General features: G+C 36.6%; 2 protein-coding genes across 2 annotated transcripts in view; both read right to left on the bottom strand.

Annotated features, from left to right (window-relative positions):
• Positions 1-2,996: 2,996 nt before the first annotated feature.
• On the bottom strand, positions 2,997-4,631 carry LOC142504842 (anthocyanidin 3-O-glucosyltransferase 2-like). Its single transcript, XM_075617687.1, has one exon. The coding sequence runs from the start codon at positions 4,588-4,590 to the stop codon at positions 3,151-3,153; it is 1,440 nt and encodes a 479-aa protein (XP_075473802.1). The 5' UTR covers positions 4,591-4,631; the 3' UTR covers positions 2,997-3,150.
• Positions 2,997-25,321, bottom strand: part of LOC142504843 (anthocyanidin 3-O-glucosyltransferase 2-like) — a 31,947-nt gene continuing 9,622 nt past the window's right edge. The window contains exon 2 of the mRNA XM_075617688.1: positions 2,997-3,063. The gene's annotated coding sequence lies outside the window, so the exon portion shown is untranslated. The remainder of the gene's footprint in view (positions 3,064-25,321) is intronic.

Consider the following 25,321-nt stretch of genomic DNA (forward strand, 5'->3'; position numbering starts at 1 on the left):
AGACTTGAGTTCTGACGTTCTTATTATCAAGGAGTTGATAAGTAAGAATGGAGCAATTGGGGTATGCTCGTATAAGGACATGTTTAGTCCGAATCACATGGAGATGTAAGCCCACGGCTAGTTGTATCAATGAACCATTGAGGGTCACACAAGTGCTAACTTTTTAGATCCCGTTGAGAAATAAAAATAGTTTAATGTATTGAACGACTTATAAAGAAGTTTATAAGCTTAAGGAAAAATAGAAGTATGACTTCTATAAGGAGAATGTACTTTTAATTTGAGGAAAATGTTCCTAAATTAAAAGTTGACCAAACAAATAATGTATTTAAAAATTGTGATTTTCATAAATATTATTATGGACCAAATTAAATTAATTCAAGTGTTGAATTAATTAAATACTAGTGGGCCTAGTAGAGTCCAAATAATTAAATTAATTCAAGTGTTGAATTAATTAAACAACATTGGGCCTTGTAGAGCCCAATTAGAAATAATTATTCAACTAGTGGGCTTGAGTAAAATCAAGTAAAGGTTAAATGATCTCAAATATGTTTGAGACATTTAAATAAAAGTCCATGGGCCTTGTAATTGTTACAAGCCCAAGTCAAAAATGTGCATGGGGAGGTGAAAGGTTGGGAGGCAACTTTTTCAATGTCCAAGGCATGACATGCTTTTGGGACACCACAACACTTTTTCAACCACCAAGAAAATTGTTCTCCTTTCTCTCCATCACCTTATGGCCGAAAATTTGATGTCTAATTCTCTCCAATTTTTGCTTCTTCACTTGTTGAGGAAAGCTTAGACTTCTCAATGAAAAATACCCTAATTTTTCTAGTGCAAAATTAGGGTGGTTCTACTTTGTTAGTGGTGGACCTAATTTTGAAGAAAAGAGTCCAAAAGCAAGGTGAATCTTGTAGATTGTCATCCTTGAAGAGCTTAGTTATTTATCAACTAAGTTGGAGCCAAACATCAATCTCAAGAGATTGATAGGTATATTTTTCTTAACACCCTATGTATGACATTTTGTGTTTTGTATTTGCTACACATCTTAGTAGAGGTGTTCGATTTTTCTTCTTGAAAATAATTTTTGAACTTCCGTTGCGTATTTGAACACCTAAAATCGATCTCTTTCACATTTTTATCCCTAGTGTCCCATTTCGAACCTAATAAAAATCGAATGAAGTGTACCAAAGACACACATTTAGCCCCATTTGTATTCTTTCTAAATCTCACATTAACTACCCAATCTTAGGCCATACACTATTCATCTACTTTAATTTTGAGAGAAATAAACCTCTTTAGTGCTTTAAAATTTTCAATAACTTTCATGTGTTGGAAAAAGATAAAAAATATTGGAAGAGTTTGAAAAAAAATCGCGAAGGAATGGAAGGCCATTGATGAAAAAATAATATAATGATTGAAGAAAGGAAGAAGAAGGAATGTTGTATGTTGTGGTGATCGAAAAGTAATTAAAGATACTGTTGTTAGGAATAAAAAAAAAAGATGAAGGAAGATGAAAAAATCTCAAGGAATATGAAAAATGATGGGGGAATTTGAGAAAAAAATAGAAGGATGACATACGAAAGTAGAAGGAAGATGAAGAAATTATATGAATGATGATGAAATTCAATAAGAGGTGGATGATCAGAGAAGCGGTACATGATTGATTATTTATTTTCTTTAATTTTTTTATTTCCCTACCTTAGTTATAACTGTGAGCCGTGGTATAAAATTGTAAGCTTGAAAAGGCCTATTTTTACCTGGTCATATTCCTCCAACATTTAGCGGAGAAGGGTATGAAAGATAAGCTTATGGAGCGTTTAATGAAAAATTCAGAAAATATGAGCGCTCTTTTGATTGAAACACTTTTGAGGAATATGAATTTTGATTTTTGCATTACACACGTCTCATTATTTTGATACTTTCTAGTGAATGCTTGACTTTAAAAGGTGCAACTAAAAGCACTACACGTGAACAGAGGAGAAAGAGAAAGAAGAAGGTAGAACTTGGACGAAGAAGGAATTTAGGGTTGAAGAAAGCGGATGAAGACAATTTCAAAGGGGAATCACCTCAACCACGCTATGATTTTCTTATTCTTTCCTAGAATTTATTTTATGAATTCAACCATTATGTTTTTGTTTTGTTTTGGTTTTATGGAATTAAATAAATTTATTTAGACAATGTGATAGGCCAAACAATATTTTGTTTCTATTGATTTTTAATTATTGATTGATGTTGATTTAAATATTTATTATTAATAACCTTATCACCAATTTAGAAGTCTGTTCATTAATAATGAATCGAAAGAGGATTGGTTAAATATAATAACAAAGATAATTCACACATGATTAAACTGACTAGGAATAGTATTCGGTTTCTAGCGTGGTTTCAAGCGAAACTGAAGTTCCACAAAAATTAAATTCATTTAGATCTAATTAAATTCATTTAAGAATAATTAGACTGAAAAGTGGACGTAGCCGTCATATCGAGAATGAACCACTGTAAATATTGTGTGTTCTTACGTATATCTTGTCATGTTTTTATCGTATTAGGTAATTAAATTAAGACCATAAATTATAACACTATTTCCTTACATTTTTTTTACAGCAAATATTCAACTATCAAAATTAATTTTTGAAAGAAGCATAATATTAAATATTAGTAAGATTCCAAAAATACTGTATGTTAGCACTTTTGATTACCATCTTTATCTCATTCCTCATTAAATTTATTTAAAACTAAAAAAATTACAATTTTAATAATATAAGTTAATAAATTTTGAATTTAGTGTCGTAATTTGTCAGATTTTGGTATGTATCTACTAATTTGAATTTTTTTTTGGTTTTTTATCTTTTTTTTTTCGAAAACCACTTAATCTATCAAATATTGTTTAATCGACATCGATATTATTTTACGTGTAATGAGAATAAAACATATTTTTAACGTATTAAAATTCATTTTATTAAGCAAAAATAAATGAATAAATTCATCAAGACAACTAAAGTAATTTGAGCTCAAATATGATTGAGAAATCAAGAATGCAAAGTGAACCGAAAAAAAAGCAAACTAATTAGAAGAGAAATTACATAATAATTTTCAACGATTTATTCAAATTTTGATAATTTAAAACCTTCGAAGAGAATCAGCACATTCTCAACCAAAGCAGTTGATTATATCCTCAATGAAGCTAATCTGAGCAGTATAGGAAGATCCACCTTCTTCCACAGCCAATCTGCTTTCCTTCTGCATTTCCCTAACCTTCTCCCTCACTCTACTGCTCCCTTCAACATCCATCAGCCGCCGTATCGCCGCCTCGATCTCCTCCGAACCCACAACCTCTGCCTCAGAATCCTTCCTGTAGTCAATCCTGATCGCCTCCGCCATCCCTAACTCCTTCACTAGCTGAAACGCATTCAGCTGTTGCTCTGCGTACAATGGGAACGTCGCAACCGGAATGCCACACCATATGCTCTCCAACGTCGAATTCCAGCCGCAATGCGACACGAATCCGCCCACTGAGGGATGTGACAGCACCTCCATCTGCGGCGCCCATCCTATCAACTTACCTCTCCCTTTAATCCTCTCCAAGAATCCTTCCGGCAATATATCATCGAAATCTTCGTAATCTGTCGGAAGAGGCCGCCCCATCACTGCCGGTGGCGGTTTCCTTACAGACCACAGGAAACGGTGCCCGCATCTCTCCAATGCAACTGCTATCTCCTTCACTTGTGGCACCTCGAAAGTCCCTCCACTTCCGAAGCACAAGAATAGTACAGACGATTCGGGTTGAAGATCGAGCCATTTCTTGATCTCGTCATCGTTGGACTGGCTTTTGGAGCTTCCAACTTGATGGGTTAAATTCAGTATAGGTCCAATGGGGTAAACTTTTGGTGAATTCCCATTTGACAAAGATTGAATAGCATAAGATTCAAGCTCATAAAATGTGTTGATCAAAACACCTTTAACCCTTGCAAATCTTTTGAAACAATCGAACACGCCTTCCGTTAAGGGACCTTCCGTCACCGCTACAGGAGGCAAGACCTTAGCGGGAACTTTAATGGATAGACAAGGCACAGATAACTCTGCGTCGGATTTGTTGTACTGAGTGAGTTCTTGGTTGTGTTCGAATTTAAGGGATGTTAGATGGCTAAACAGGCCAAAAGAAGAAGCGCTGGAAGTGAAAAAGATGTAAGATGGGAGGCCAAATTCATCAGCAACATCGACGAATCTGGTGCAGAACATGTCCACAACAATTCCTGCGATTCGGGCCGAGGATTGTTGCACGAGCTCGGACAACACCTTTCTTACGTTGGAGATTTGGCGATAGATTATATCGAATAAAAAATTGTCTGATGCGGCGGTTTCTATATTCGGGAGATTGATTATGCGTAAAGAGAAGGCGGTGGAGGTGGAGTTGCTGTCTGAAGAGATTGTTTGGGTGTAAGAGTCGACGAATTCATCCTTGGGATACTTCATGATGAGTAAGGTGATAGAGAGACGATCGTCTCTCCGGAGAAGAATCTTCGCCGCCTCCACGGTGGAGGCGAGGTGGCTCAGCCCCGGCGAGGGGATGATCACTAGTTCGGTTTTCATTTTCTCTGCGTAGGGATCGATGTAAGTGATAAAGCTTAGGACTCTGCTCTCATTTTATATTACCATCAATTCTTGTCACTATTATAATTTTACTAATAGACTTATCACTGATTAATTAATTCAACAATTATTAATTTCAAAATAATATATAAGTAATCAGTACGTGATGGTTCTATTGAGCTAATTTGGTTTAATAATTTTAATATTTTATTATTTAATTTTTTTTGAGTTCATTGTTTAAATATTTATTATTACTGTTTTAGAGGTCATGGATTTTCAGAGGTTAACGAGTGTTGTAACATTTCATGTTCGCAATATTGATTTTGATGTTAATAAAACTTTTTTTTTTAACAAATCTACCTTGCACTCAGAAAGCTGAAAATGATCGAGTCGCAAATTGATCAGTTCTTGAAACCTAAACTGAAGCTGTCAAGACGCCAACTGAAAGTTCCACCTGATTGTCAAAGTTGAACCAGTTCAACTGATAAGTAATTCAGCAAAAGTCCTTCAGAAGCCCGGCCAGCTGATGAAATGCTCAACTGATAAAGAATTTAGTTGAACAAAGCAACCGATACAGTGAAATCAGTCCAAACTGATTTCACCAGACCAGTTCAGAAAAAAGTTCAACTGACCAGTTCAGAGCATCAGTTGTAACTAATCCGTTCGCACATCACGAGAGAACTATCAATGGAATACAGGTAAACGCGAATATACAAGGTACATGATATAAGCTACCTCATAGACAAAGATAAAATAATGGACGTTGCAGCAAAGCTATAAAGAGAAGCTTCCCGAACAGTTGTTAGAGTGACAAGACATGTCCTAAGGAAGCACATGCGAATGCAACAAATATTATTATTGAGTCTTCATGTACGGTTAGCAAGAGAGCCTATAAATACCAGACCAAGACTGTTGAAGACAATAACACCAACATCGACAACAACAATAATACAAGTGTGTGAAGAAAACTAAAAACTCGCTTATTTCATATCAGCTTACCAGCAGCAACTAGCCCCTTCGTGTTGTACATATTAGATCAGTTCTCACACATTCACTCACAATCATTCACATATACAGAGAGTTGAGTTCATTGTTTAGTTGAGTGAGTCTTGCACAAAGAAGTTAAATTTGTGTCTGTAGTTTTTAACACATAGACGTTAAATAAGTGTTGGCTGGAAGGTGCAGCCTTCAGCCTAGACTAGAAGTTCAGTTAGGCGGTATCGTAAGTCCCAAGCAGAGTAGTTTGTACAAGGTGTTGTATAAATCAAAGTCTTATAGTAATTCTACCCGAGGTGGTAGAAGGGATGACATATGAGCAATTGAAGTCTCCGAACATCCATAAACATATCTTGTGTCCCTAACTGTTTAATTATTGTTTTAAAACTGATTTGATCAATTCAGTTCTTCCTATAACTGAACTGATGCAAGCCAGAATTGATCTCACTTACCTCAGTTATTCAGTTTAAACACAAGTAAAAAGCTTTAAAATGTTCAGTTTTCTTAACGAAATGATTATTCGAGTATCTTCCGCTTGGTTTGAAAACCAAACTCGATTTAATTCATCGGTGTATTCATTTTTAGAACACAATCTATTGCAACTTATGAAGAATATCGTGTTTGAAACACCTTCAAAAGTATCATTAAGTAGAATATTGTGTTTGAAACAACTTATGAAGAATATTGTGTTTGACGTTCATGTATGCATTGTCATATCAACACTTTCAATGAAAGATTGAGACTAATATCCAATTTTAACCACATAAATTACCAAAATTGTATGGATAGAACATGGAAGAAGAAAATTGTTTTTCCCATTTCTAAAAATGCAATATTATTACATTATTTATTTTATTATATTCTAACCTAATACCTTATATTTAAAAATATTCTTAGGTTGTGTTCAACTCATGTATTTAATTTGAAGAATGTTATTTTATTTGTCGGATGATTTTAAAATTAATTTATAATGATAGTAATCTTCGACATATTTAAAATCCATCGTAATTATTCTTGAAATTTCTTAATTTGATATATGGTATATTTAAAATTAACTTGAATTTTTTTCTATCCAAACAAGCTAGGAGGATTTCAATCCATAAATACAAATACAACCTAACATTTTTTTTGAACATAAGATTAATTATAAAAACCCAACATATTTTTAAAAAAAATTGGGCATCTACTGTTGAAATATATTTTTCAAGATCCAAATCCAAAATATCCATAAAAATAAAGTTTGGGACCCCATACGTCTTCAATCGTGGGTTGAAATTGACTAAATATAAAAAAGAAAATTTTAAAGCAGTGAGGAAAGAAAGTAGAAATCAAAGTAAAACTTTATTTTAGAGAAATAGACTTTGTATCGGGGAAATTGGTAATTTTTTCATATTTGATTTTGAATCTATGATTTGAGTCATATATATTATCAAAGTTTAGTATTAGATCATTAAATACATATTTTTATTTTTGTCATTTTTTCCAATATGACAAGAATATAGCACTAACCAACGTCAGCGTAGCGTTCACGTACATTATTATATCACTGTACTCAAGAAATATAAAAAGAATAAAATTACTAAAAAAATTGAAAGTACTACAAGAAAAATGCTTGAAGGAAGCAGATTTTATTTGAGAGCATAAATTGTAAGACGATGTTAAACGTACACTCAAATATAACGATTTAAAATCGTTATTTTTTAACACGAAATATAACTGTTCCACAACATTTAAAAATTATTATCATTTTTTTAAGAACACAACATTTATAATATGGTTGCGCAATAGATAAAAAGATGACAAAAACTTGTGTGAGATGGTATCATGTATTGTATTTTGTGAGACGAATATCTTATTTAGGTCATCCATGAAAAATATTATTTTTTATGCTAAGAGTATTACTTTTTATTGTGAATATCGGTAGAATTGACCCGTCTCATAGATAAAGATTTGTGAGACTGTCTCACAATAGACAGACTCAAAAAAGATTATCTTTGACGATAAAAGACGGCAATTCCACGACGACAAAAATGGATGTCTTTGACAGTCGAAGATAATAGTTCCTCAAAATTTTATAAACGTTGAATTTTTAACAAAAAATATTGTTAATATTTAAAAGAAATTTTTTATTAATTAAACATCGAGCAACCCATTGAACCATTAATTACAAATATATTTAGAATGTAAAATGTAGAAATACGTCAAAAGAATTGTAAAAATTAATATTATTATTATAAATTAGCCAATTTTAAAAATAGAAGAAATTTGTCTATTTGAACTTTCATAAAAAATTTCAACATAAAAAAATTCCATATCAAAATTCTAAGAAACTAAATAAAAAATGAATATTTTAATAAAATTAAAAGTAAAAAAAATTGAGAAGACAATATCAAATTTTGTTTTTAGATAGGGAAAGCTTCTAGAAAAAAAACCAAAAAAATTAATGATATTTGTTTTATTGATTGGATCCAAGGAAAAAGTTTTCGGCGACAAGTTGATTTTCCAAGTAAAGTTTGACACTCAAGTCTTCACACACAACTTTGAAAATTGCAATTAGTTTATTTATTTATTTATCTTGGTCAATTTATTTTTATGCACTATAATAGTTGATAAAAATATTTTTTTATTGTGGTGATATGCTGCTTAAGAAAATATTTAAGAAAAATATGAACAATATTTTTTGGTATTGAGTAGCTTAAGGAGAACCAAAAGCAGTATTCATTTTAGGGAAAACGAGAACCATAATTTTTTGTTTTGAGCTGTTTAAAGAGAATTAGAACACACTTTAAGAAGAAATACCAGGAAACCGAATTGATAATGTTGGTTTAATATTTCTTGATAGTAACCTGATCAACAATTTACAAGTTTGTTGATTAATAATGAATCGAAAGAGGATTGGTTAAATATAATAACAAAACGTTAATCCATATATGATTAAATTGACTAGGAATAATATTCGGTTTCAAACTATTGGAAGAAATTGTTTGAAATAAACCATTTTAGTGCTTTAAAATTTTCAATAACTCTCATGTGTTGGAAAAAGATAAAAAATATTTGGAAGGGTTTAAAAAAATCATGAAGGAATGGAAGTCGATTGATGAAAAAAAAATATAATGATTGAAGAAAGGAAGATGAAAGAATGTTGTATGGTGTGGTGATTGAAAAGAAATAAAATATAACGTTGTTGAGAATCGAAAAAAAAAGATGAAGGAAGATGAAAAAAGCTCAAGGAAGATGAAAAATGACAGGGGAATTTGGGGAAAAAAAAAAGAATGACAGATTAAAGTAAGAGGAAGATGAAAAAATTAGATGAAGATGATGAAATTCAATAAGAGGTGGATGATTAGAGTATGAAATTACCTGTGAGCCGTGATATAAAATTATAAGATTGAAAAGACCTATTTACCTGATCATATTCCTCCAACATTTAGCGGAGAAGGGTATGAAAGATAAGCTTATGGAGTGTTTAATGAAAAATTTAGATAATATGAGCGCTCCTTGAACTGAAACACCTTTAAAGAATATGAGTTTTAACTTTTGCATTACACACGTCTCATTATTTTGATACTTTCTAGTGAATGCTTGACTTTTGAAGTTGCAACGAAAATGAATTTTATGACTTTTGAAATGTGTTATAATTTGATTGAGTGTGACATAATTTGATAGATTGAAAAGTATTGATTGTGTCATTTTTTTATGAATCATTGATTTTTTTGTTATATTTTTGTTCTATTCTCGTTCGATGACGAACAAAAGCTAAGTGTAGGGGGAATGATAAGCTTGACTCTTCTAAGGATTTTGGCGATTTTATTTTGTCATATTTGTAGTTATCTGACATTTTTTATTCCACATTTTGTGCTTATCTAGATTAATTGTGTGACAACCCAAATATTTTTGGGTGTCGTAAATTTTTGTTTTATCACAGACACGTATATGATATTATTTTCGAATTATGTAAGTAATATTAGTTTCGAAAATATAGAATAATACATGGTACTCAAAAATTTTTTTCCCGCCAATAAATACTTTAAATTCGAAATCTAGTGCAAGATACACTCATTAATTTCAAAATTTAGGAGAGATATCAACATAATTGGAATGAACTATTGCATAGAAGACAATTTTCCCAACAAGGAAGCTATCAAATTTATAGTACAGTCCAGATACATTATGAATCTGTATAGGAAAATGGTGTACGTTCAGCCATCCAGTCCAGGAGCATAATTTTCGAAATTATACTTGAGATACACAAAATTTCATTATTATGGCACGATTTAAAGTATGGAAATGATATCTCGAAATTATGGAATAATTATCTCGATATTTTTGGAAGGAATATCAACCGAATTATGATAAGATTTTTACCTCACCCCTATAAATACTAACCCATGCCATTCGAAATTTTACACCTCAAATTTCGAAATTCTCTCTAAAGCTCTCTCTAGAATTTTCGAAATTCTCCTCTCCAATTTCTGTCAAGTAGCGAAGTTCTGCTGCAGTTCAAACCCGGAAAAAATTTCAAACTCCCAGTGCAGAACCCCTCCACGTTTTTCTCTCCAGATAAAAGGTTAGTGAGTTTGTTTTAAAGCTATGAATTTCGTTTATACATATTCGTTATTTTGAAAATTCGATCGAGTGCAATTCTTTTTCTACCCCTTTCTTGATACGATTATCATATGGTTTTGTGTGGAAACTCTGAGGATTCGACTGGATATGGGTGGTAATCCCAATATGACATGTTTATGACCCTTACACGGTGGGATTGTAACCCTTATATGACATCGGCCTCTTAGAGGAGTAAAAATTAGGGACTGATATCAATAAACTATGAAAAGTAGAGGAATCTCAGTGTCTAGGTTAGAAATGTGTCAATATGAATCATGTTATGTGTTTTTGAAAATTATGTATATTGTTATGTATGTGCTCGAACGGCTCCCATTTGCTAAGTGACGATCATATCACTCACCTATTACTATCCCTTCCCAGATAAGCCTGAAGAACAACTCGAAGAAGAAGAGTTGGACCAGTTTTGGGGCTAAAGATTTTCAAGATGATTAGTTTAAGCTTAAATTTAATTTAAGTTGTAACTGCTTTCGTATTAATTCTGTCGTTTTCAGTTATTTCGTTGTAAAGACAATGATATTTCTTTGTAAATTATGATATAAATTAGTTTTGGTTTACACTGTACTACGAGGCTTGTTGTTTTCGATTGTATGATTGCTAAACAACGCCGGTATCGACTAACCTCGATCTCGGGGTGTGATATTTAAGTGGTATAAGAGCCGCAAGGTTCATAATCCAGTTGGGAAAAATGTTTACAAAAAAATTTTTGGTCTAATTTTGGATCAAGGCCAATGCTATCCCCTCTGGAACGGTCCAACGAGCGATTTTCACCACTTTGTTGTGAGGTAGGGGTCAAAATCGCGAAAATCTTTCGTTTAAGCCTCCGAAATCGCGTTTTTGCCGTTTTAGAAAATCTCGGTAGAGCCTATTACTTTATGTAGGAAATTCCTAGTTCGATTTCGTCGACTGTTCTAGAATCCTTGCCACATATACTTCGAATCCATTGTCTATCTCCAAACTTTCCATTTTTGGAAAATTTTCGAAAAATATATATCGCATATTTATTTTCTTCTGTTCTATATAATTGAATCTATTCTGAGCCTTTCCGTTCTTTAGTTTCAGGAAATGGCTCCATCGGCTCCTTGCGACCTCGCACTCGGGCACAGGCTGCCATCCGTTTGAAGGAACTTGCCCTCAAGTACCAAAAGGACCTGATCAAACGCCTTAGAGACCGATTAGTACAGCAGGGGCAATAATGGGAAGCACTAGCCGCATCCAAAGCAGAACAACTCGAACAGCTAAACAAGGTAGTCCATTAGTGTAAACAATTGAGGAGTGACAACATTTCTCTAAGAGACAACATAGAGACCAGTAAGTACCGAGAGGAGATGCTGCGTAAAGACATGGAGCGATACCATACAGAATTGGACAAGGAGAAACAGCAGAACGACAAAAATAAGAAGAGATTGTGGGAGTCATGTGATGCAATGAATAATCTCTCAAACGTCACCCACCGCTTGATCAAGCAATTTGAAGCGCTAAGGAACCAGAATCAGCATGCCAGTCAATTGCTCAATGAGGCTGATGCAAAGATAAAAAGGTTGAAGACGCAGGTGGCACGGTTCAGGGGAGAAAATACCCAGCTCATGTAGTTGATGGAGCAGATGCAAGAAGAAGAGCCTGAAGAGGAAGAACCTGCAGAGATACAGGCGAAACCCATAGAATCTGTCGGGAATAGAGAGATAGTGGATTAGAGTGTCATTTTCGTTCGCACTTTTAGTGCTAGGAGTTTCTTTCCACGTTTTTTCGTTTCTTTCATCGTCGTTCACACGTTTCATTTTCAGTACTACTTTTGTTATTTCATTCAGACTGCCTATGTTTATCCACTTTTAAGAAATCAATAAATAATGTTTTATTTATTCATTGATTTCAATTTATTTCTAGAGCTATCTATTCAACAAATTCTATCAATTCGTGCAACAAATTCTTAGAAATTTATGAATTGTAAAAAATGGCCAGCAGACCACCAAGGCAAAATCGTAACCCCAGCTATGCCAACAACAACCATAGCAACGAAGAGGAGAATGGACCTCTGCCAGCGTTCGACCTGAAACAAGCAGATCTGATGGCCATAGACACTATTGTGGCAACAACACTGGAAGGGTTAGTGAACCCGAACACTAATCAGCCACCTTCACCCCACCACCAAATGGGATCAAGTTCCACTACGAATCCTTCCGCAAGAACATATGCCCAACATTCAAAGAGGACATCGATCCTGAAGTTGGCCAGGGTTGGCTAAAGAGTATAGAGACTCAACTGCGACTATTGGAAGTTCCCGAGGTACTTAAGGTGGATGTGATCGGGCCTTTTAAGGAAGACAAAGCAAGCAAGTGGTGGTAAGCAATCTCGCCAGCCATGACCGCTGCTGGAACAGTAACATGGCAGCACTTCCGAGATAGCTTCTTGAAGCAGTGATAAGTGAAAGAATTGCGCTTAATTTATTTAAGAATCCATATTGAATTATGTTAGTTTCGAACGGAATTATGTGTTTTTTGGTTTGTTTAGATTGTCATTACAGGAAAGGAGAAAGAGGGTACACGAAGCCAAGTGGACCAAGAAAACAAGAGTCTCGCATAGAAGGGTGCGCGCGGCCGCGCCACATCACGTGCGACCACTCTTGCACAGATATAGCACACCTCACAGAACCTCGCGTGCGGCCGCGCGAGATCACGTCGCAACCGCGCGCACAGAAGAAGGAAAACAAGTAGAACCTCACGCGCGGCCGCGCGAGAAAACGCGCAACCGCGCGCGCCGTGCCTACAGAATTCAGATTTCGAGAATATAAAATGACGTGGGGCTAGGTCAGGAGATATGGCCGCTTGGAGAGAAAAAAAGGCACGAGAGAACAAACACACGCACGAAAAGGAACGAAGCACGAAGATTGATCACGAAGACGAAGAACGACGAAACTGGGGACAGAGACGCCACTTCTGATTTGTCATCTATTATTTCGCTTCTTTATTTTATTATGTTGCGATGTCTAAAATTTGAACATGTCTGGTTTTTGTTTAGATTTCGTGATGAACTAATTTTCCATTCTAGAGGATGATGTAACTTTGTAAGCACGATGATTTGACAGTTGTTATTTTTATGATTGAATTTCGTTTGGTTTAACTGTGTTTCTTGTATTTATTCACTGAAATTTACTAGCCATAAATTGTGTGTTGTTTGACTAATTCTACAACTCGGGAGAGGGATTAGGATTCTAGATCATTAGAGACACATCGTTGAATGTTTATATCATTCGGAAGACGTATAAATTTAGCGAGGCTTAATGAGAAAATCGTTTGCATTTATCAATGAAACCAAGATTTTTATTAGGAATGTTTGAATCGATGTTTGGTTGATACAATTTATTCGTCACTTGGGAAAGGGGGAATAAAATAATTAAGTGTTCTTGGCCATTAAATAATAGGAATTCATGAATATAAATTCAATCGGGAATAATTATAGTGGAAACTTAGTGAAATCAGTCTTCTAGATATTTTCTCTCGTTGATATCTTTTCATTCGGTGATTAGATTAATTATTTATTCGCAACTAAGTTGCTTTTAAACAAACCAAACCTTTATTGATTTTTCTAAATAAATCGTGACTATTTTTATTACAAGCACTGATTTATTTTTACGTACACACTATTCGTTGGAACGATACTTTAATTACATATATTAAAACTTGACAACCGTGTGCTTGCGAGCGGAAAATACGCAACAAGTTTTATGGCCAGTAAATTCCAGTGCATAAAAAAAAGAAACACAATTTAACCAAATTGAATTCAATCATAAAAATAACAACCTCAAATCATCGTGTCCACAAAATTACATCATCCTCTAGAATGGAAAATTAGTTCATCACAAAATCTAAACAGAAACAAGACATGTTCAAAGTTTTAGACATCGCAACACAATAAAATAAAGAAGCGAAAGAATAGATGATAAATCAGAAGTGGCGTCTCTGTCCCCAGATTCGTTGTTCTTCGTCTTCGTGATCAATCTTCGTGCTTCGTTCCGTTTCGTGTGTGTGTTTGTTCTCTCGTGCTTTTTTTTCTCTCCAAGTTGCCGTATCTCTTGACCTGCTCTGATAAATATGGTTCAGCAGAACCAGTTTGCTGTAACCGCTACTGCTGATCCTCACGTACATTTGAGGACCTTCTTGAAGATTACAGATACGGTAAAAATTAATAATGTTCCTGATGATATTATTAGATTGCGTTTGTTTCCGTTTTCCCTCATGGACCAAGCAAGAGGATGACTCCAATCGCTTCCCTTGGGAAGTATCACGACATGGCAGGAGCTGGCGATGGAATTTCTGGCTAAGTACTTTCCCCCTGCAAAGTCTGCACAGTTGAAGATTGCGATTAGTACTTTCAAGAAGACTGAATTTGAGCAGCTTTATGAGACGTAGGAAAGATACAAGGAGCTATTGAGAAAGTGCCTGAACCATGGTTTTGAAGACTAGGTGCAAATTGAATTATTCTACAACGGTCTAAATGGGAAAACAAGAGGAACAATGGATGCAGCGGCTGGTGGCACGATCTTTGCCAAATCTCCTGAGCAAGCTTATGACTTGCTTGAGCAGATGACTATAAATATCTACCAGGGCCGTCTGAGAGGTCAGGAGTAAAGATGATAGCTCGAGTTTATGTTGTGGACCCTATTACGTCACTCACTGCCCAGGTATCTGCACTGACAACTCAAATAGAAGCTATGAATAAGGTGAGCACATCAGAGACGGAGAGTCCACCAATTGTTGCTAAAGAACCATCTCTTCCTGAAGAAGCTCAGTACATCAACAATAGAAACTTTGGTGGCTATAGAGGATATCCGAGGTAACCCTCCCCCTAATACTTATCACCCTGGTTTAAGAAACCACTGAAAAATTTCTCATATGCAAATAATAAGAATGTGTTGAATCATCCACCGAGATTCAATACATCAAATGCGGAAGGAAAGCCTTCGTTAGAAGACTTAGTGGGAACGTTGGAACAATGGATGCAGCGGCTGGTGGCACGATTTTTGCCAAATCTCCTGAGAAAGCTGTTAGGATCGGTTAACGTATCAAAAGTGTTTAGAAAAGGGGGTTGAATAAACACTCATAATTAAAATTGATCTTTTCAAATTTTGAGTTCAGTTTGGTGACAAACTGATTCTCGGAATCTTGTTGATTAATATCAATCAGTTAAACTGAATCAGTTGTGGAAGGTAACTGACTGAAAGATAGAATACAAGAATAAAATGCGCAAGGGTTGTTTCTGGATGTTCGGAGATTTCAATTACTCCTACATCACCCCTTCTATCACAAGGATAGGATATTCACTAAAAGACTTTGATCAAATACAAGAATTGTACTGACCCACTTCAGCTTGGACTTAACACTGCCAAAAACTGAAACTCTTAGTATAACAGAATGTTCTCAGTGCTTAACTGATCTTAGCACTATCGAATTTCAATGATTATTACAACTTGCTTGTAAGCTCAAATTGTAGCCTTAACTGCTACGAATAAATCAAGTAAGAGGTGAGCTTAGATTTTGACAAGAGTGACAGCAAGCTTTCTGAATAGTATTCACTTTGTTGTTGTTTTCAGCTGCTCTTCTGTAATATTTATATGCTTCTTTTCCAACGGTAACTTGAGATAAATTTGAATCTATGTATCCGTTGATTTCCACTTCATTATTCTTTGGACTTTGTTTGCGGCGTCTTAATTGCTTTAGCCGGAATGCGTTGTTCTAGGTAGTCTTGGTTGTGGTGCGACATTTCATATTCAGTTGTAATCTGTTATGTCTCTTTGTCGGTTGAAAGTTCCTTCCCGAGACATCTTCAGCTGAGAGATACTTAACTTTAAGGCATTCGGCTGGATGTATCAACTGATCAGTTTCCAACTGATCAGACAGTCGATTTCAGATATTTTCAGCCACTGGAAAAGCATTGATAGATGTACACAAAGGAGAACTCACCTTGAGAGTTGGTGGGGAAGCTGTGATATTCAACAACTATAAGGCTATTAAAGGTAACGACGAGGTGAGTACTTGTAAAAGCATTGATATAATTGACTCTTGTGTTGCTGAGATTGGTATAGGTCATACAGTAGAAGATCCATTAGAAAGATGCCTTTCTAGTACTGTCGGTAGAGTTGATGATGATGATTGAGAATTGAGAAAGCAACTTTTAGCTCTTGAGGAGTTGCCAAAGGTGAAGGAAGCCGCACATGAGAAGTTGGAAGAAGAAAAGTATTCAGAGATAATACCTTCATCCTCTGTTTTGAAGGAATTGTCAAGCCATCTTTGCTATGCTTTCTTGGGTGAGAAGTCGACATATCCGGTAATTATCTCTTCCTCTCTTACTTTAGATGAAAAAGAGAAATTGTTGAGAGTGTTGAGGAAATTCAAAATTGCATTTGGGTGGTCGATTTATGATATCAAGGGGATTAGTCCCACCACATGCATGCATATGGTTTTAATGGAGGAGTCATACGCTCCTTATGTGGATCATGAGAGGAGGCTAAATCAAGACATGAAAGAGGTAGTGAAAAATGAAGTGTTAAAATTGTTAAATGCTGGAGTTATATATGCTATTTCTGACAGCAGTTAGGTGTCTCCTGTGCAAGTGGTGCCTAAAAAGGGTGGAATGATTGTGGTAAAGAATGAAAATGATGAACTAATATCTACTCGTACCGTGACTGGATGGCGAGTATGTATTGATTATAGGAATTTGAACAATGTCACATGTAAAGATCATTTTCCATTACCTTCTATTGATCAAATGCTTGATAGACTTGTTGCTTATTGTCACTACTGTTTTTTAGATGGTTATTCAGGTTATAACCAGATTGCTATAGCATCGGAGGATCAAGAGAAGACAACATTCACGTGCCCCTATGGCACGTTTGCTTTTAGGAGGATGCCTTTTGGGCTATGCAATGCACCAGCTACTTTTCAGAGATGTATGATGGCCATATTTTCAGACATGTTAGAAGACATCATGGAAGTCTTCATGAATGATTTCTCGGTATTTGGCTCTTCATTTGATCACAGTTTACATAAAGTTTCCCTTGTTTTGTAGAGATGTCAAGAAAAGAACTTAGTTCTTAATTGGGAGAAGTGTCATTTATGATCCAAGATGGTATTGTTCTTGGACATAAAGTGTCTTCTAAGGGATTAGAGGTAGACAGAGCCAAAGTGGTTGCAATTGAAAAGCTTCCACCAACAAAGAACATCAAAGGGATAAGGAGTTTCTTAGGACATGGAGGGTTTTATCGTAGATTTATCAATGATTTTTCTAAGATTACTAAACCTTTGTGTAATTTGCTTGAAAAAGAATCCACTTTTATTTTAGATGATGATTGTTTGCAGGCATTTGAGAAGATCAAGAAGGCATTGATGACATCACCAATCATGATAGTGCCAAATTGGAACGAGCCCTTCGAGTTGATGTGCTATGCTAGTGATTATGCAGTAGGTGTGGTGTTGGGCCAAAGGTGTGATAATTTTTTTAGATCAATCTACTATGCAAGTCGAACCATGGATGCTGCACAGCAAAATTACACAACTACTGAAAAGGAGATGCTTGCAGTAGTGTTTGCATTTGACAAGTTTAGACCCTACTTGGTTGGCACAAAGATAATTGTTTTCACTAACCATGCAGCTATTCGATACTTATTTGCCAAGAAGAATGCAAAACCACGCTTGATAGGTGGATTTTATGGCTCCAAGAGTTTGATTTTGAACTGAGGAATAGTAAGGGGTGTGAAAATCAAGTGACCAACCACTTGTCACGGCTAGAATTTGAAGACAAAAAGATTAAGGAACCATAAAAGAAGCATTTCCAGATGAACAACTGTTTGAGGTAAATTCTATACTCCCTTGGTTTGATGATATAGCTAATTTCTTGTCTTGTGATACTCTCTTTCCAGATTTGACTTATCATCAAAAGAAAAAATTCCTTCACGATGCAAAGTTTTACCTATGGGATGATCCATACATCTTCAAGAGATGTGCTGATCAGATGATTAGAAGATGTGTAGTGGAAGATGAAGCGAAAGTTATTCTTGAACAATACCACTCTTCACCATATGGTGGCCACTTTGGAGCATCAAGAACAGAAGCAAAAGTATTACAGTCTGGTTTTTATTGGACCACTTTGTTCAAAAATAGTTATACCTTAGCAAAGTCATGTGATAGATGCCAAAGAGTTGGAAATATTTCTAGACGCCATGAGTTTCCATCGACCAATATTTTCGAAGTGGAACTTTTTGATGTTTGGGGTATTGACTTCATGAGACCATTCTCATCTTCTTTTGGTCAATCTTATATTTTGCTTACTGTGGATTATGTGTCAAAATGGGTGGAAGCAACTGCCACCAATACTAATGATGCTCGAGTGGTTGCTAAGTTTGTTCACAGGAACATCTTCACAAGATTTGGGACACCAAGAGCCATAATTAGTGATGAAGGTACACATTTTTGTAATAAAATCTTTAACTCACTTTTGGCTAAATATGATGTGAAGCATAAGGTGACCCTGGCATACCACCCACAAGCAAATGCACAACCCGAAGTATCCAACCGGGAGATTAAGCAGATATTAGAGAAAACGGTGAAGACAAACCGGAAGGATTGGACACTGAAGCTGGATGATGCCTTATGGGCGTACAGAACTGCATACAAGACACCTATTGAGATGTCACCCTATAGCTTGGTCTTTTGTAAGGCCTGTAACTTACCACAAGAATTGGAACACAGAGCTTTTTGGGTTCGTGAAAAAGCTCAACTTTGACATTGAAGAATCTGGTGAGCAACGACTATTGCAATTGAATGAGATGGAGGAATTCAGAAATGAGGCTTATGAGAACACAAATAACTACAAGGAGAAGACCAAGAAGTGGCATGACAACCATATCTTGCACAGGAATTTCGAGCCCGGACAACAAGTACTGTTGTTCAATTCGCGCCTCAAACTATTTCCTGGTAAGCTAAAATCAAGATGGTCAGGGCCTTTTACAATAGAATCAGTCCAACCATATAGAGCCATTGAGCCAAAGTGCAATGACGGAAGAACGTTTAAATTAAATGTACAACGGATCAAGAATTATTATGGGACTGAAGTACGGCATGTTGACAAAATTCCTTTGGGCGGATCAATTTGATTTAGACTCGTGGCAGTTGGGCTGACGACGTTAAACTAAGCGCTTGTTGGATAGGCAACCCAACCAGTATCTTTTACTGCTTTCATTTTCTTTATTTGCTTTAATTTTATTTTAAGTAGTATTCTTATATTCGCATTTTTTTATGTTTTCGAACTTTGCATGTGATGATTAGACATTGACATAAGTTCTATTATACAGGTAACAGTTGAACCGGGCGTCGAACGGAGTTTGAAAAAAAATAGTAGCGCGCGCGTGGCCGCTCCACATCACGCGCAGCCGCGCGCGCTCAATAATCAGCAGGAGGACAGTAGCGCGCGTGCGGCCGCTCTACATCACGTGCAACCGCCCGTGCTCAATAATCAGCAGGAGGATAGTAGCGCGCGCGCAGCCGCACCACATCACGCGTGACCGCGCACGCTCAATTATTTCAGACGGAAAAGAAGCGCGCGCGCGGCCACGCCACATCACGCACAACCGCGCGCGCCACGCCCCAGTTCACTTTCAAACCCCATTTGTACGCCTCCTACCATCACAACTCCCTTAAAAATCCTCTCCTCCAAACACACGACTCCTCCCTTACAAATCCTTTCCCTCATAACACTCCACCTCCAAATCCATAAATCCACAACCCCCTCCATAAGCACTCCACATAACACCCATCATCTCCCTCAACGATTCCCAATCTCCAAACAACCACCTACCACAACCGCCGCCGCCAGATCTCACCACCCCTGACTGTGTCGTAATCGAAGAAATTGAGCAAAGGGGGTGGTTGGAGATAGCCAAGTCACCGCCAGACGCAGTTATATCTATATTCCGTGAGTTTTATGCCAATTTGAGAATCAAACATGAGGACTACAGGGTCTTGGTGCGAGGGAAATTGGTCTCTTTTGCCTCAGAAACCATAAATTCAATCTATAATCTGCCGAGATTTGATAAGGATGAGTATAGACAATTTATTACCGGCACTGTAGATTATGGTGTTATTATCAGAGAATTTTGCATCGAAGGTGCAAAGTGGCGATTGAATCAAGGCTCTTCGGTTACTCTAAAAAAATCTGAATTGCTCCGTAACCCAAGACGTTGGGCCTCAGTTCATCCTATCGAGAATCATGACATCTTCTCATCAGACAGAAATTACAAAAGATAAAGTGCCATTGATTTACGTCATCGTGACGGGGAAGATATTGGATCTTGGGAAGATAATTAATGGTTCAATTATGTGTACTGGTGTGGGACTCATGGCCTTCAACCTCCCTTGTCTACATACTATCACTGCATTATGTCTTCATGCTGGTGTGCCATTGGGCACGAATGAACAAGTTTTAAAAGCCAAGGGACCAATCACTGTTGTTACTAGCCACATTTGGCGCGGAGCACGAGAGTTAGAACGACAAGATGCTCGGGCAGCTTACAACCAGCGGGCCAGAGAACACCAAGAACCACCACCACCATCGATCCCTCGAGCCAGTCTGAGAGACAGGGTGTTCCAAATGGAACATGATATGTGGACCAAGCTCCAAGAGCTGTCCGAGCACCGACACACTACTAATGATTTCATGTCATATATAATGGACTTCACGTCGGTGCTAGCCCAGCGTTTTCCACCTATTGGGCCCGATGATGCTCTTTTTCCACCACCGCCAACTTGCCACCACAGTACCCACCACCAGACAGCCCCCCATCGTAGCCCATGGACGAGGACGCTGAAGATCCCACAGATGACGACTGGGGCAACGAGTTCTGACACTCGTGCGAGAGGTATGTGTTGTCACACGCTTTTGAGTTATACATTGAGGACAATGCATACTGTAAATTTGGGGGGGGGGTGTGAATTTGAATCTGCTTGTAGAATTAGTATTTTATTATTAGAGATAAACTATTACTTCCTGCAGTAGTTAATCCGTTCTTATTTTCGTAAGGAGTTTAGATGGTTTTTTTTTAAAAAAAATAATTTATTGCATGCTAGAATTGTTAGAAAGAGTCATGGATACGTCATTGTATGGCCGATGATGAAAATGGCATCGTGGTTTTAGTGCATATATGTATTCATGATAACTTGGGAGTCACATATATTTTTGCACGGTCATGTTTGTTGATATTATCGATGCTTATGGACAATTTACATACCTGTGATGCTAAATAGACAACAAAGGTTTGAATTTTAGTAATTCTCATATGACATTAACTGACACCTTTGTAAACACAAAAATGACCTACGCAATCTTTCTCAATGTCTTTGGGCCTGTTTTCATTGCTTATTATCTATTGTTAGCCCGTTGAGCCTCGAGTTGATTGAGATGCTTAAATTCTTTGTGCACCTATTTCATATATCATTCTAGTCAAATAATGCATGTGATGGGTTTGTATGAGATAACTAATTGATTAAAGGTAATCTAGAACTTGCTTGAACACTTTTCGAGGCGAAATACGGATAATATGTGACAAAGAAATGATTTAGGCAATCTTTGAAACCGTTTAAGCCTTTGAGCCTACCTAATAAACATGAAATATCCCTAGTGTCCCATTTTGCGCCTACTAAAAATCAAGTAGTGTGTGTCAATAACATACAATTAGCCCCCACTTGTATCTGTTCTACATCCCACAACAACTACCTAATGAAGCTTATACACTTATTGCCCTACCTAATTTTGAGAGAAATAAGATCATTGGTGTTGTAATGATTCAAATACTCCTTGAAAAGAAAAAAAAACTTAAATTTGCAAAAAAGAGTCGAAAAAGAAAAAATATGGGAAATAAAGGGTATGATTGGGAAGAAAACAATAAAGTAATGGTGAATGAAATGAGAATGAAAATGAGGAAAATTTTGATTATTTCCCTCAAATTTTGATTTGCATACCTTTTATTGTAGCCATGAGCCATATCCTAACATTACAAGCCTACAAGACCTATTAACCTTGTCCATTTATCCAACATACTAGTGGATAAAAGTTATTCAAGTCAAGCCTATGGATGCCTGAGAAACATTGTTAGCAATTATGAACTTTAATCAATTGCATGTGAGCATCTCATTGTGTGACATCAATTTTTGGTATACATGTGTTGAATATTTTACGAGCCAAATAATCACCAATAAAGTCCTTTGGGATATATGTAAGTGAATTTGTATATTGATGGTGTGATTTGAACTGAACTGAAGATCTCTTGAGTTTATAAGGCTAGTGAGTTTTGTGAATCTATTTGAGCATCTGATTGGGTAAATGAGCATTGACATAGCACACACGCACGTGACTCTTGAGTAATCGTGAATTACATGAGAATAGATGAGCCGGAGGCCAATATCACTTTTTGCATATCCATGACTATAGTCGTTAGCGTTAACTTTTCTTTGAAGCGTATTTTTATTTTTATTTTGCTCGGGACTAGCAAAAGTTTAAATTTGGGGGTTTGATAAGTGTAAGAATTGCACTTAATTTATATAAGAATCCATATTGAATTATGTTAGTTTCGAATAGAATTATGCATTTTTTGGTTTGTTTAGATTGTCATTACAGGAATGGAGAAAGAGGGTACACGAAGCCAAGTGGACCAAGAAAACAATAGTCTCGCACAGAAAGGTGTGCGCGGTCGTGCCACATCACGCGCGACCGTGCGCGCACAGATATAGCATACCGCACAGAACCTCACGCGCGACCACGCGAGATCACGCGCAACCGCGTGCAGAAGAAGGAAAATCAGCATAACCTCGTGCGCGGCCGCGCGAGATCACGCACAACCACGCGCTCCGTGCGTACCAAATTCAGATTTCGCGAATATAAAATGACGTGGAGGCTAGGTCAGGAGATACGGCCGCTTGGAGAGAAAAAAGGCCTGAGAGAACAAACACATGCACGAAACAGAACGAAGCACGGAGATTGATCACGAAGACGAAGAACGACGAATCTGGGGACAGAGACGTCACTCTTATTTGTCATCTATTCTTTCGCTTCTTTATTTTATTGTTTTGCGATGTCTAAAAATTTGAACATGTCTTGTTTTTGTTTAGATTTCAGTGATGAACTAATTTTCCATTCTAGAGGATGATCTAACTTTGTGGACACGATGATTTGAGGTGGTTTTTTTTTATGATTGAATTCCGTTTGGTTTAATTGTGTTTCTTGTTTTTATTCACTGCAATTTACTGGCCATAAATTGTGTGTTGTTTGATTAATTCTACAACTCGGGAGAGGGATTAGGATTATAGATCATTAGAGACACATAATTGAATGTTTATATCGTTCGGAAGGCGTATAACTTTAGCGAGGCTTAATGAGAACACCGTTTGCATTTATCAATGAAACCTAGATTTTTATTAGGAATGTTTAAATCGAAGTTTGATTGATACAATTTATTCGTCACTTGGGAAAGGGGGAATAAAATAATTAAGTGTTCTTGACCATTAAATAATTAGAATTCATGAATATAAATTCAATCAAGAATAATTATCGTGGAAACTTAGTGAAATCAGTCCTCTAAATATTTTCTCTCGTTGATATCTCTTCATTCGGTGATTAGATTAATTATTTATTTGCAATTAAGTTGTTTTTAAACAAACCAAATCTTTATTGATATTTCTAAATAAATCTTGACTATTTTAATTACAAGCACTGATTTATTTTTACATACACACTCCTCGTGGGAACGATACTTTACTTACATATATTAACACTTGACAACCGTGCATTTGCGAGCAGAAAATACGCAACAAGCAGTATTATCCAGCCGAGGTTAGACTGCAGAAATTCAGTGAGTTTGAAAATTTAACTAAAGCCCCAGATACGTCAGTTGTGGAATACACCTCCCAGTTCAATGCCTTGGATCATATGCTCTGGCAATCATGACAGATTAAGTCTTGAAATTACATCGCTTCAAGAAGAGATTGAACAGCTGAATCAAATCGGCTTTAGCAGTCTACCGACCAACCAATTTTTCAGACCTAATGGGCGTGGTTATTCGAGCAGAAACTGACATTCGTCGAAGAGAAGGGGAAAATAGAAATAAACGTCCTCTTATCGGCCAGTATTCCCAGGGAGGATAGAAGTTCAAAAATCCCAATCATTCAGGTGGACCTTCCACAGGGCAATTCCCAGCAACAAACTATCAAGGACCCAGGAGATGCCAAAAATGACATTTCAGACACATCGGGGAGTGCTGAAGAGCCAGCGGCCTGTGCTTAGGATGTGAGAAACTGGGGCGCCGAATTTCAGAATGTTCTAATACCGGCAACCGAGTAACAGGGCCCAACAAAGGAACTGGGCCAAACATGGGAGCGGACCCTAGCAAGCCAAAGGAGAAAAAATCTAACGCCAGGGTTCTTTCCATGACACAGGAAGAGGCAGACGAAGACAATGAAGTCGTATCAGTACCATCATAATTCAAAAAGTACATGCTTATGTGTTATTTGACTATGGTGCTACGCACTCCTTTATGTCTAAGAGGTTTGCTAAGAAGTTAGGACGTAAGCCAGAGAAACTGATCGATCCCTTAGCCACACCTACAAGTGGGGCCATCGAAACTCATGAAATTCACAGAGATTGTAAAATCAGTATCGGTGATCAAACCTTCAGTGCCAAATTGGTTACGGCCGATTTCGACATCATTTTAGGGGTCATAATGGTTAGTAAGAAACAATGCGATAGTAGAATGTAAAGGAAAAAGAGTTAGACTCTGGACCTCAAATCAGGAAGAAGTGGTGTATTATGGTAAATCCAATGAACGAAAGACACTCATTTCCGCTTCCCAAGCCTGAAAATCCATGAAATCAGAGAAGATATCTACCTAGCGATGCTCAAAGAAGTAAAAGGGGAAGTCGAACTCAAACTGGAAGACATCCCAATAGTGCGAGAGTTCTCAGATGCTTTTCCAGAAGAACTCTTTGGTACAGTCCCGGACCTCGAAGTTGAGTTTGAAATCAACCTGATTCTCGGTGTTTTACAAATTTCTAAGGTACCTTATAGAATGACATTA

The sequence above is a fragment of the Primulina tabacum genome, chromosome 10 (assembly GCF_025594145.1).
Source record: "Primulina tabacum isolate GXHZ01 chromosome 10, ASM2559414v2, whole genome shotgun sequence".
Lineage (NCBI taxonomy): Eukaryota > Viridiplantae > Streptophyta > Magnoliopsida > Lamiales > Gesneriaceae > Primulina > Primulina tabacum.